General features: G+C 42.8%; 1 protein-coding gene across 3 annotated transcripts in view; it reads right to left on the reverse strand.

The window, feature by feature from the left end:
- Positions 1 to 1,091: 1,091 nt before the first annotated feature.
- ANXA4 (annexin A4) overlaps positions 1,092 to 12,734 on the reverse strand; it is a 121,870-nt gene continuing 110,227 nt past the window's right edge. For 2 of the 3 annotated variants that reach the window (XR_012230990.1, XR_012230989.1), the window contains 5 exons: positions 10,839 to 10,934; positions 5,787 to 5,845; positions 3,712 to 3,917; positions 2,786 to 2,908; positions 1,092 to 1,463 (listed from right to left, as the gene is read on the reverse strand). Coding sequence is in view for 1 of the 3 variants with exons in the window: in XM_073569096.1 (XP_073425197.1) it covers positions 1,404 to 1,463; positions 2,786 to 2,908; positions 5,787 to 5,845; positions 10,839 to 10,934 (338 nt within the window). In the remaining 2 variants the exon portion in view is untranslated. The remainder of the gene's footprint in view (positions 1,464 to 2,785; positions 2,909 to 3,711; positions 3,918 to 5,786; positions 5,846 to 10,838; positions 10,935 to 12,734) is intronic. The other variant, XM_073569096.1, reaches the window with a different exon arrangement.

Here is a 12,734-nt window from a genome sequence, read left to right on the forward strand (position 1 = left end):
CATCTCAGGGCTGAGTTGGAAGGAGCGCCATTTGGAGCACAGATTTTGCTAGAATAGTTTGCAGGTGACATTTGCAGAGCCCCAAAGGGGACAGAACAGCAGAAAACCCCAAAGGTGACCTCACTGTAGAAACTACAGCCATAGATGAATTCATTGATAGGTGCAGAGACCATTTTAGAACATCCATGCCAGGCTTTTTTTTTTGGATAATTGCAAATCTGCCAGTCTAGTACCCATACAGTGTAAGCACTCATATTGTAGCGCCCCCACATATTGTGCCCAGCTTGTGCTTCTGGCGATATGCACCCGTAAATTAAGTGCTCTCTCTCCCCATTACAATAACGAAAAATATGAGGCCTCTTACTGTGGTTTTTAGACACAGTGGGGCTCAGAATGAGGGGGCATTTGGATTTGGGAACACAGAATTCACTGGATTTCATTTTATTTTTTTTTTTTTTGCAGGAGCCATGGCACTTTTCCAGAGTCTTTGTTCCACCAGTAAAGTAGGAACCCTCTGTAGTCCAGTGACAGATGACAGACCTGAGTGGGGGCTGGTTTTGTGCGGGATAAGTTATGATTTATTGGTAATATTTTGGGGTATATTATATTTTTTGATCGCTTCCAGAATAAGGCATTTTATAGCACAATGAACCCAGTAAGACCGAGACCCAACAATGGTGGAATTGTATTTTTTTTCCTTGACATTTCACCTCACTTTTTCCCAGTTTTTAATTTTAATTTGGTTAATTTAGTCATTTAAAACTACAACTCCTTTTGCAATAACATAATTCTTCATACAGTTTTATGTAAAGGAAGCAGAAACATGTTCTGTCTCTTAGAAGAAGGAGAGGCTAAGAAATCAAGGTCACAATGAGGTTAATTGGTGGTAGACTCATTTTGGTGCAGTTTTCTTCCTTCTCAGGAGAGTTAGCTTGCGCACCTTTTCTAGGAAAACCATGCTGGTATCCCCCCCATCCTCCCCAACATACCCCAGCAGCATCTCCACAAGGAGAACTGGTATCTTCTAAGATCTCCGCAATGCTTGATGTGGGAATGCAAAGGAGTAGAAAGAATGATAAATGCCAAGTCTGTGCCTTTTTAAGCCATTTTTTGATTTCTTTACTTTATATGATGGGTGGGATGGAGATGTCTCTTACAAGAACAGAGCGGCCCAATCATTACATACAATGAAATATGAATAGTTACGGATCCTAATAAGCATCGGGAAATACTCAGCAGTAAATGTAAAAATGTATATTTAATTAAACAGTAGACTGTTAGTGATCTATTGGAATCATAAAAAAAGTAGATATTTTTCCTGCGAGCAACACACGATTGATAAGCACATGAGATGCGATCTCTTCGTCTTCGAAGATGTTATTTTGGGAATATTGTAGATTAATTTAGTCTTCCCCTCCACAAAGTTTCAGGAGAACCTTCCTGTAATCTCCAGAACAGTCTCCCTGGAAAGCAAAGCGAAATGTCAGAACATCATGCTCTATAAACCATGAAAACACAAGCAGGCTGGTCACCCTCTAATATATCAATGCTTCTACTTTTTCCTCCATTCAAGCAAACCACTTCTCTCATCATTCTTGCAACCTATATATACACCTAAGACAAATACCTATGGTTAATCATTTTCCCTTTTTTAAAACTTCTCTCGTGCTGCACTTTTTCTTAATGCTTTTGCCTTGCACATCAGATTTGAGGAAGATTTCGATAAGCTGACCAAGGATGTTAAATAACCGCTGACGGGCTATGTACAAGCCGCTCGGCACTCTTGATGCCCGTTTAGACCAACAATAGTTGCGCACAGAAGGATTGTTAATATTATCGATCCGCGCACACAAAATATTATATTTATTGGCAGCACATCTTGACAGCACAATGCGGTGTAATCAGAACAATGATATTAATGCCAGCATGAGCGATCCAATAAATAAGCATTTTACTCATTAGTTGGGTGACTGCATATTTTCAGTAGCTGACGATCAGAGAACAAATGTTTTAATAAACGCCCTTTGCCAAAATATCAGCTCTTATAAATGGGCCCCAAAACGCTACTAACCTGAATATACAGTACGAGGTTAATCTGCAGGTTAAATAGCTTTCCAAAGCTGCCCGGCTCCCATATTGAAAGCCCAGCTACAGGGAGAAAATTAAACTTTGTTCTTCCCAGCAGCCTCAGACTTTCAGTCATACAGGTGCGGCTTCAATCACCGGTCAGTACATAGTGAGCGGCGGCTGTGACCGCGCCCCGCCAGGGAGACAACCGTCTCTGTACTGATGTGCTGGCTGTCAGTGCTGCGGTGTGGTTACAGTCACCACTCACTATGTACTGAGCAGTGACTGAAGCCTCTATGATTTAGCCAGAGGCTGCCGGGAGGAATAAAATTAATTTCCTTCCAGTATCTGGGCTTTCAGTGCAATGGCCGCACAGCTTTGGAAACCCATGTATGCAAGTTAATAGGATTTTGAGACATGACAAGTTCCTTTTAAACTTACCATGTAAAGAGCCGCCAATCATTTAGCAGTATAATGGTAGAATGGTCACCATCTTGTTTCTGTGACTACAGTAGGTACGCTCCCTGAACAAGAAGGGATTTGAACATATGCCCTGTTTGGAAGTTTATGAAATGGTGGGAAACTTCAACTAGGTGTGTTCAGAACGGTGATTGACACATTGATACATCTAGTAATGATATGACATAACCAACTATGACATGGCGTTTCATGCTCTGACCAATACGGCATCCTTTGTGCCACAGTTTAGGGCTCTCACCTTGATAAAAGAGTGCAGTGACTTTCCATACAACTTCTTGAACTCCGAGCGAATTTCTAACATGTCAATTTCACAGCGAGAGACCATTACTCTGATCAGCGTGTCGTCGTCAGTGCCCAGACCCTGTGATGGGAGCACATACATGTAATGAGTCCTGGATTATTATAGGAGTCTCTTAGAACATAGTGTAGGTTGCATAAAGAGCATAAAAGCATGTGTATGGGGGCATTAGGTTAAATTTTACCCAAATACTAATGTTGGTTCTAGAACGTTTTAGAAATAAACCCATTAAAAAGGAAGAACTGGTAATTACGGTACATTTTGCTGATTTTTTGCTTAGAAATAATGCTGCCGTATTAGATACTTTTGTGTGGATTTCCACAGCACAAAGTCATGCATAAAGTGGCATGTGAAAGTCTGGGCACCCCTGGTCAATGGGCTGATGTAGGAGCAGAGATGCTATTCGGCAGTGTGCATGCACGATGGCCCCTCTATTCATTCCCTGGGGGGCTTTGGTTAGTTCTGGCAGCCGCATACATAAGAGTTGTGGTTAAGCATCTGCAATGTCGCTCTATTGTAACAGGGAAAAAAAATGCCCTGTTCTGGCTCCACCGACCTATAAATTATCACCTATCCCATACATGTGTGATAAATAGTTCCCATTTTTCATCTTTACACTGGTGTGAAGATGAATCCAGAGCAGCGCTAATATTACACATGTGGGAAGCGCAAGTGTCAGAGTTAATACATTATAAATCAAGCTGCAGATCCACTTCAGATATTCAATTCAGTTTTATTTTTCTGCTCAGTGATCGAATTTAAGTAGGAAAAAATAAAATCTTCCATCCAAAATATTGCACACCCCCTGTCATACATCTGAATCTCCACTGACTAATTTCTCATCCATTATTCGTCCCTCCATGCACCTCGCTGGCTCTCCTTCGTCTCTGCGCAGACAGGAGAGCAGTAATGAATGCCGAGCAGAGCTGCCACTTCTCCGCTCATTTGTCACTTGTGGTTCAGCTTCACTGGAACTTAAAAAGAGCAAATCCTTCAGCAAGTGAGAAAGATACCCAGGCTGTACCAGGATAGTATGCCAGACAGCACATCCCTCCTGGGAGAAGGCGGCAAACTGACAGATGACCGAAAGGGAAAGAAAAAAAAAAAAAAAAAAAAAAAAAGGATTACCGGCATTTATTTTTATCCAGTCATATTTCTCCAGCCTCATCCTAACCTTTATCAAAAACTTCACACATCTAATTTATTCCGGATCTTAATAGGTGACACTCATTAATATTTATAACCACAAAATAAGTACTCTAAATAAGCATTCATTATGTGACAGGTCTTACACGGCGTCAGTCACATTCGTTAAAGCCTTGTCCTGTTACTTTTTCTTACTCACGGAAGGTCATCGCAAAAAGCAGCCCCCATAATCTGCTCCCATCCCTGTGGGAAGGGGGGACAGCTTCAAAAAGCCAAAAAAATGAGGAACGGCATGGCACCCATTAAAATCTGTAGGGCGACTACTAATCTGAATGGATGCTGGCGGCACTCGACAATACTCATGTATGATAGAAACACATAAGCCAAAAACCAAGCGGGAGTAAAAAAATGCAGAAGTGGTGCACAAATACTGATGTAAAATACTGACCAAACGCTGACCATGTGAACATGACCCAATTCTGAAGCGGAGGTCAGACGAGCACTTGATCTCTAATGTGAGAGAATCGGGACAATTAACAGATCAAACAGGGTTTGAGCAGAGCGTCATCTTCTGGTGATACAACTCTCTCATGCCAGAGAATTCTATCATAGGCATGGAGAAGACCGAGAACTTAATCTTCTCCACTCTGTGTCCGCGAGCGATAATCAGACTGTGCTTGGATGACATCAGCGTGCAGTCTGATGTTTCACATGCATCCATAGACTTGTGTAGGTGCACATGACCAGATTATCGGATGCACTTGCAGCCTGCTCCCACTGTTTACTCATGCCGAATCTCCTTGAGGAGTGAGTAACCCCCTCCAAAAAAAAAAAATGCATGCTATGTAGAACGTCAATATGGCATCCGATTTCTATGGATACATCACAATTTGTTAGCATAGGAAGCGGTAAATGGTCCTGTAAATGATTAATAGCTGCCAAAAAAATAAATAAATAAAAATTGGATGACAAATGTGAGAAAAAAAAAGAAAAAAAAAAAAAAAAAGCATGAGCGAACCTTAAGGCTATGTGCCCACGTAGTGTTTTTCAAGCGTTTTTTCCTGAGCAGAAACGCATGCCCTTGCCAGGGAAAACGCATGCGCTTTTTGACGCGAGATTGTCAAGCGTTTTGCTATGCGTTTTTGCAATTAGTGTATGTATGCGGAATCGCTAAGAGTTTCCGCAGCGGAAAAAAACACACCATTAGCACAACATGTGTGCTTTCCATTCTATTACATTAGATGCTTTTCTTAAGCGTTTCCGCAGCAGAAACGCTTCTCTAAAAGCGCTGCGGAAGCGCTTAAACGCAACGTGGGCACACAGCCTAAATGTTCCATTCACTGGCTGCACAACGTCCATCACTTGTAAAATAAGGGTATATCTAGTCCACGGTGACATCACCAGTTGCAAAGATCCCAGAATTCAGTCTTCTGACGAGGCTACGGTCACACGTTAGTATTTGTTCCCCTCCTATTTTGGTGTACAATCAGAGGAAAAAGTACAATAGTAACCCGTCACCACTTCTGGATTTATCACCCACTCCTGGTTTTAGCTTACAGATACTGGGGTAAAATACTGACCAAATACTGATAGTGTGACCGTAGCCCAAGACTTGCCAGAAGAACTTGTATCCTGTGCAACATGCGGCAGCCATAGTTCATAATCATTTATGGCTCTGTATAGTGTATAAAGGTGAGGATTTCACTGGTTAGAATCCCTAGAGGAATTATTATTGATCTCATGTATGGATTTGTTAGATGCAATAAAAGCTTCCATTTAGCCAAGAACAACTCACCTTCATGGATTTATATAATCTCTCAGCAAAGTAAGTGGGTTTATTTCTCATGCATTTTACTGCAAAATGAAAAGAAAAAAAAAAAGGCACAGGTTACAAACACAATTCCTATGCCTGGGTAATGGTGAAAAGCACGTTATCCATAGCCGCAGGCTCAGGGGATGAAACGTCTGAGTGAGCCCCTAACCAGTAACCCTGATTACAACTATGGTGGCACATTGAGATTACCGCCATATGGCGACAGCGGTACATACCAGTCGTACAGAACATGTACGAGTACAGTACAGTTATAGTGGCTTACACCGGACGCTCTTTCTGATGGGGTCGTTAATTTTTCAATTTGGCCCAGACCAACATGACAACTACTCCAGACACAACTCGGCTGCAGAGATTACAAAGACACATTTGACTTCACATCTCCAACACCTTCGCCATCCATCCCAACTGGCTCAAACTAAATTAGCCTACTTTGTGCACTCTAGATGTTAAAATTGCCCCCTAAAAAAGGAATACCTTGTACAAATTCCCTACAAAACCGTGTCCACATTTTGGCCCTTTGACGTCCACAATACTCAGAGTGCCCCTATAAAACATTAATGCATCTTAAAGGGAATCGGTCACTTCCTGGGACGTATACGACCCTATTAATATGGGCATACAGGTAATAGAAATGTTACACGAGTCCTACCTGTATGCCTCATATATATGGTCTTGCTGCTGAGATATGTCATATTCTCTGTCTATATGTTAATGACTACATCCAGACTCCAGGGCGTAGAAGAAATTTCTGCCTCCTGTCTTAATTATACTTGCTCACTCCCATCAGCGTCTGTTATGGCCCCAGAATCCCGCGCCTGCGCCCTGCACTCCCTCAGTAATACGTACCTCATCCTCCCCTTCTATCGGCACTGCATTCATGGATCTTCTGTGCCGGCTAGTCACCGTGAACTCCGGTGTGTGCGCGCCGATAATATGCTCTCCCCACTTCCTCATTGCACAGTCATCGCTAGGAAACGTGTACATGGTGGTGATGACTATGCAGGGAGGAAGTGGGGAGAGCATCTTGTCGGCACGTACACACAAGGTGGTCACTGGAGCGGAAGCCGCCAATGCAGAACATCCATAAATGCAGTGATCACAGAAGGTACTCTCAATTCTAAATATTCTTCACAGAAGGGAGGAAGAGATACATATAGTGGAGGGAGTGCAGGGCGCAGGATTCTGGGGCCACAAATGACGCTGACGGGGGGGGGGGGGGTAATTACTACAATGAGGAGAGGAGGCAGGGATTTCTTCCATGCACCGCACGCCACGGATCCTGGAAGAAACAAAAACAATATAAGATTTTTCAGCAACAAGGCCATTAATATGAGGCATACAGGTAGGACTAGTGTAACATTTCTGTCACCTGTGCGCCCATATTAAGTAGGTCATATAGGTCCTGGGTGGGTGACAGATTCCCCTTTAAGTGACCACTTAATATAAAATAATGTCCACCAAGTCAAAGCCCCCAACCCCCCCCCCCCAGCACCTGAATACACAGAGTACTCTTTTGCTTGCTCCCCTGCCCAGGAGCTGTGGTATGATCAGACCATGTCCCTGTACGGTCAGACACAGCCATTACACAGTACACAGCAGGGGCACATGTATAAGATTATCTCAGCACAGGAGCATTTTATTTGTACACATCTAATTATTCCAAGATCTGTTATTTAAAATGTACCGTGTGTGGGAAGACGCCTTTACCTATATGAAAATGGTGTGCTCGTCAATACAGTTAAAGGTGGCTTAGCTCTGGATGTCCCCATGAGCGCACGTCCCAGGGCGACCACACCCTCTGCTCCCTAGTAGTTACAATACTGCATTGCCACCATACAAAAATCTCTCCTGTGGGCTTAATACATCAGGAAATGTGGGTGATTAATAGGATAAAGTTATTTTATGGGGGCAGAATGGAACAATGCACAAAGTGACGTCACACTACAGAAGTAATGATCAACATGAAGCCATTAAGAAAAGGTTATGTTTCAAATTATATTGCCCAGTATGGCAGAAATATGCACAGTGATGTCACAGTATGGTGTAATGACAAAGCGAAAAGCACAGGAATAACAGAACTACAAAAATAGTTAATCATTTATACACAATAAAAGCTGGGAAAAAAAAATACTTGCTGATTTAGTCTTCGAGCAGCTTAGGCTAGTTTCACACTAGCGTTTATGAGCGCAGCGACGGCCTGCGCACGGCCGCCGCTAAGCCCCGCCCCCGCCGGTAGCTCCGCCCACCGGCGCATGACGCTGCATGCGCCCTGCGTCCCCTATCTTTATCACAGGGGGCGCAGGCCGTGCGCAGTAGGCGTTTGGCGGCACATGCGCCTTTTTGACGGTGCGCCGACGCAACCAAACTGCAGCAGGTTGCGTTTGGCGCAGGTCGGCGCACCGTCAAAAGGACGCATGCGCCGCCAAACGCATACTGCGCACGGCCTGTGCCCCCAGTGATAAAGATAGGGGACGCAGGGCGCATGCAGCGTCATGCGCCGTGGGCGGAGGTACCGGTGGCGGTGCGGCAGGGGCGGGGCTTAGCGGCGGCCGTGCGCAGGCCGTCGCTGCGCTCATAAACGCTAGTGTGAAACTAGCCCAACTCATCATATTCTCTGTATAAATCATAAATTAGTATGCCATAAAAAATAAAGAACTCCAGTAAAGGGTTATGACCTCCTCCTTAATAAGGCACCACCTGGTGGTCAAAGTGTACAGCAATGTGCAGGTTCATCTAAGGAGCTGAAGGATTCCGGTCACACGTGCTCAGTCAGTCTACCTCCAGCCAAGTGCCCCAGAGTAATACAAATGGGAAATGGGGTAGAAAGTCAATTCTATTGACTGCTCTGCAGTGAAGAAAGGGTTACTAAGCAGACACTTGATTGACTATAGGGAGAGTGTCTGAGCATGTATGACCACTATCATTCAGCTCCTGTACACTGACCACGAGGCGGTGCTATATTAAAAGGAAGGTCATAACGCAAAGATAATCCAGTAGAGACTCAACAGGTTCTTGCTATTTAACCCCTTAGTGAGCCAATTTGCAGCTTAATGACCAGGTCAATTTTTACAATTCTGACCTCTGTCATTTTATGAAGTTATAACTCTGGAATGCTTTAACGGATCCCACCAATTCGGAGATGGTTTCTCGTGACATTGTATTTTATGTTAAAGTTTGATAAAGTTTATTCAATAAGACTTGCGTTTATTTATGAAAAAAACGGAAATATGGAGACGTTTAAAAGCTTCACAATTTTCAAACTTAATTTTTATCCCCTTAAATCGGAGAGATATGTCACACAAAATAGTTAATAAATAACATTTCCCACATGTCTAGTTTACATCAGCACAATTTTGGAAACAATTTTTTTTGTTAGGAAGTTATAAGGGTTAAAAGTTGACCATCAATTTCTTATTTTTACAACAAAATTTACAAAACCATTTTTTTTTTTTTTTTTTTTTTTTTTTTTTTTTTAAGGGACCACATCACATTTGAAGTCACTGAGGGGTGTACATGACAGAAAATACCCAAAAGTGACACCATTCTAAAAAATGCACCCCTCAAGGTGCTCAAAACCACATTAAAAAAAAATGATGTGCCTAAACAGTGGAAACACCCCACAAGTGACCCGATTTTGGAAACTAGAACTTATCTAGATGTGTGGTGAGCACTTTGAACCCACAAGGTGTTTCACTAAAGTTTATAATGTAGAGTCATGAAAATAAACATTTTTTTTCCCCCCACAATTTTTTATTTTCCCCAAGGGTAACAGGAGAAACTGGTGCCCAAAAGTTGTTGTGCAATTTGTCCTGAGTACGCCGATACCCCATATTGTGGGGTGAACCACTGTTTGGACGCATGCCAGAGCTCGGAAGGGAAGGAGCACCGTTTTTGAATGCAGACTTTGATGGAATGGTCTGCGGGCGTCATGTTGCGTTTGCAGAGCCCCTGATGTGCCCAAATAGTAGAAATCCCCCACAATTGACCCCACTTAGGAAACTAGACCCCCCCCCCCCCCAAGGAGCTTATCTAGATGTGTGGTGAGTTTCACAGAAGTTTATAACGCAGAGCCGTGAAAATAATGTTCTTTCCACAAAAATGATTTTTTAGCCCCCAATCTTTTTTTTTTTTTTTATTTTCCCAAGGGTAAAAGGAGAAATTACACCCCAAAAGTTGTTGTCCAATTTGTCCTGAGATCAGACACCATGTCGCATTTGGAGAGCCCCTGTTGTGCTTAAACAGTGGAAACCTGCCAACCCCAACGGGAAAATGGAAATAAATACATTTTTGTATTTTATTATTTTTCCCTAACTAAGGCGGTGATAAAGGGGTTGATTTACTATTTCTGTTTTATTTTGATCACTGTGATAGGGTCCCCTGGAGAAATTCCGATGCTGGGGGGCGCTATAACCTTAAGCGTCGTTAAAAAAGCGGCGCTGGGGTTTAAGTACCCTTAACTGCAGCCGTTCAAAGGCATATCGGCAGTCGTTAAGGGGTTAAATCTGCAAATAACGTAGGAGCAGAAAATCTGATTAAAGAAGGTCATTTGCTCAGCAGCTTGGTGTAGTTTCAACACAATTAGTGTTTCATCAGGAGGAGATTATCAGTGAAGGACTAGGTGTCATGTGTAGGCCAGTCAGGCTAATCGGTGTAAACCCGCCCCCACCACCGATTGTCAGCTTCCCGTTTGCATTTTTCATCAAGCGGTTAATGTTGGCACGGTTATACAGAGCTCGGCATCTTGAGTCTTGCTGGATCTCCAACACAGAATACAGGTAGTTCATCAAAACGACACCATGCAATCGTGTTAGGCCAGGGTCCCACTAGAGTTTAAAATTGGTCAGATTTTGTTCCTGAAAAGTTGGATGAGTGTCACTATTTTCGTGGAGTTCAATCCTTTTTTTTTTTTAACACTTACCATCCGATTGCAATGTGATTTTAACATGAGATTATATATACACATATTATAAATTATTTCTATAGATAAAGACAACAGTATGATCAATACCGTACCGATAGCCAGGAGAGCATCTTCAAAGTTACCAGACATCTCAGACTTGATACTGGCCTCAATTTCCTTCTTTGAAATTTTCTTGTATTCATCAAACACTAGAGTCGGCACAGAGGAAATAGTTAAGTTAAAGCTGAGCACACAAGCTAGAAAATCCATTTAATAGTGGAGTTTATCTTTGACCTAGTACAATGATTGTGCCGAGAATTCATCAAAGCTCTAAATCCCCTGTATAGACACAGGGGTAGATTACTGCCATCAGGCCAGGTTCTAGCACTGGGAGAAAGCCGTAGCTGTGCTCAAGCACATGTCTCACACCGGCCCGCTGAACAAATCTGACCAGCAGGGCGGGGATATCTGGCCTGCCGAACAAATCTGACCAGCAGGGCAGGGATATCTGGCCCGCCCGGCACTGCATTTTCAACTAGAATCGGAATGCTAGATGCCAATACAGCTGAAATTACGTTTTATGCACAGCCCCTTATACTGCATGGAGGGCTGTGTGGGGATTGTAGTTGGAGACTCATTCTGTGGCAGGGGATTGAAGGAGGTGGGAGTAAAATGTACTTTGTTCATGGGAAAATCCCTTTAAGTTTGTTTTCATATGAAAAAGTTAGTTACTATATTTTATCAGGAAAAACTTCAAATTGTAGACTTTTTTTTAATAAAATATTAAAGGTTGGCCTGCGACTTTATCCCAAGCTTCTAATTTGGGCCCTGTATTTGAGTTTGACATCCCTGCGCTAAAGGCTACTACCACACACACTGCAAAATACCTTTAATTTTCTCCCCATTTTTGGCAAGTGTGCAAGCTTTATTTACAGTCATGGACCCCGTAATTTTGGCTATAATATATTTTAATACTACAGCTATATAAAAGATGTGAAAAGAAAGGAGTCACCATGTTTGTACCTACAAACATGATATTAAAGGGGTGGACATTTACCCCTTTCCACCACAGACATTATTATGGGTGCAAGTGTACAGTGGGAGCTCAGGTGCTCGCTATATTATATAACCAGCATCTGCTTCTAACAAATCAGAGCTAAAGGGGTTAAAACAGCAGCAATCACTGACAGAGGTGTTTAAAGGGAACCCATCAGGTTAGATAATATTAACCTTCATGTATAGGCTTAAATCTACAGGCCAAAAGCATTTATTCCACCCGGGAACCGCCACGTTCAGTCATGTAGGTGTGCAGGCGCAGCTATTGTCATTGCTTACTGTACTGTGAGCGGCAGCTGTAAAGTACACCCTGGCACATGGCAAGGCATCGCACTTACACCCGCCACTCACAGTATAGTGAGCAATGACTGTAGCCGTGCTGGCAGGAGGAATAAAGCCAATTTTCTCCTAGATGCCGCACAGTCGGTACTGTGTCCAAACAGCTTCATAGCGCCATATGCCTGCAGATTAATTGGGTCCTTCTACATGACAGGTTCCCTTTAAGTTGCCCCATTCTGGTGGTGCATCTGTTCATGGGACCATTGTCCTCAAGCAAGTCAGTATTCTGTTAGTGCCAATGGGTTACCATGGCAGATGGGGACATTTTTTAATAAAAATCTCACTTTTTTTTTTCTCCTTTGATCATTTAAAATGAGGTAAAAAGTCAATATTTGATTTAACCATGTCCCAAATAAATAAATATCTATCTATCTAATCTATATAACACACACACACACACACACACACACACACACACACACACTTCCTTCTCACCCCCAATGGGGGGGTGGGTTTTGTTTTTTTTCCATCCTCTCATTCTCGGGTCCTCTACCAGAGGCCTGTGAATTTGAGGGTTCTGCGCAAGATCTTTGTTGCTCCCAGCATTGCACTTTTCTGGACAGTGTTCAGATGATGCTCCTGGGATATAGTATATATAATATTATAGAGATAGT

The sequence above is a fragment of the Dendrobates tinctorius genome, unplaced genomic scaffold (genome assembly GCF_039654945.1).
Source record: "Dendrobates tinctorius isolate UK_male_01 unplaced genomic scaffold, ASM3965494v1 ptg000022l, whole genome shotgun sequence".
Taxonomy (NCBI): Eukaryota; Metazoa; Chordata; class Amphibia; order Anura; family Dendrobatidae; genus Dendrobates; species Dendrobates tinctorius.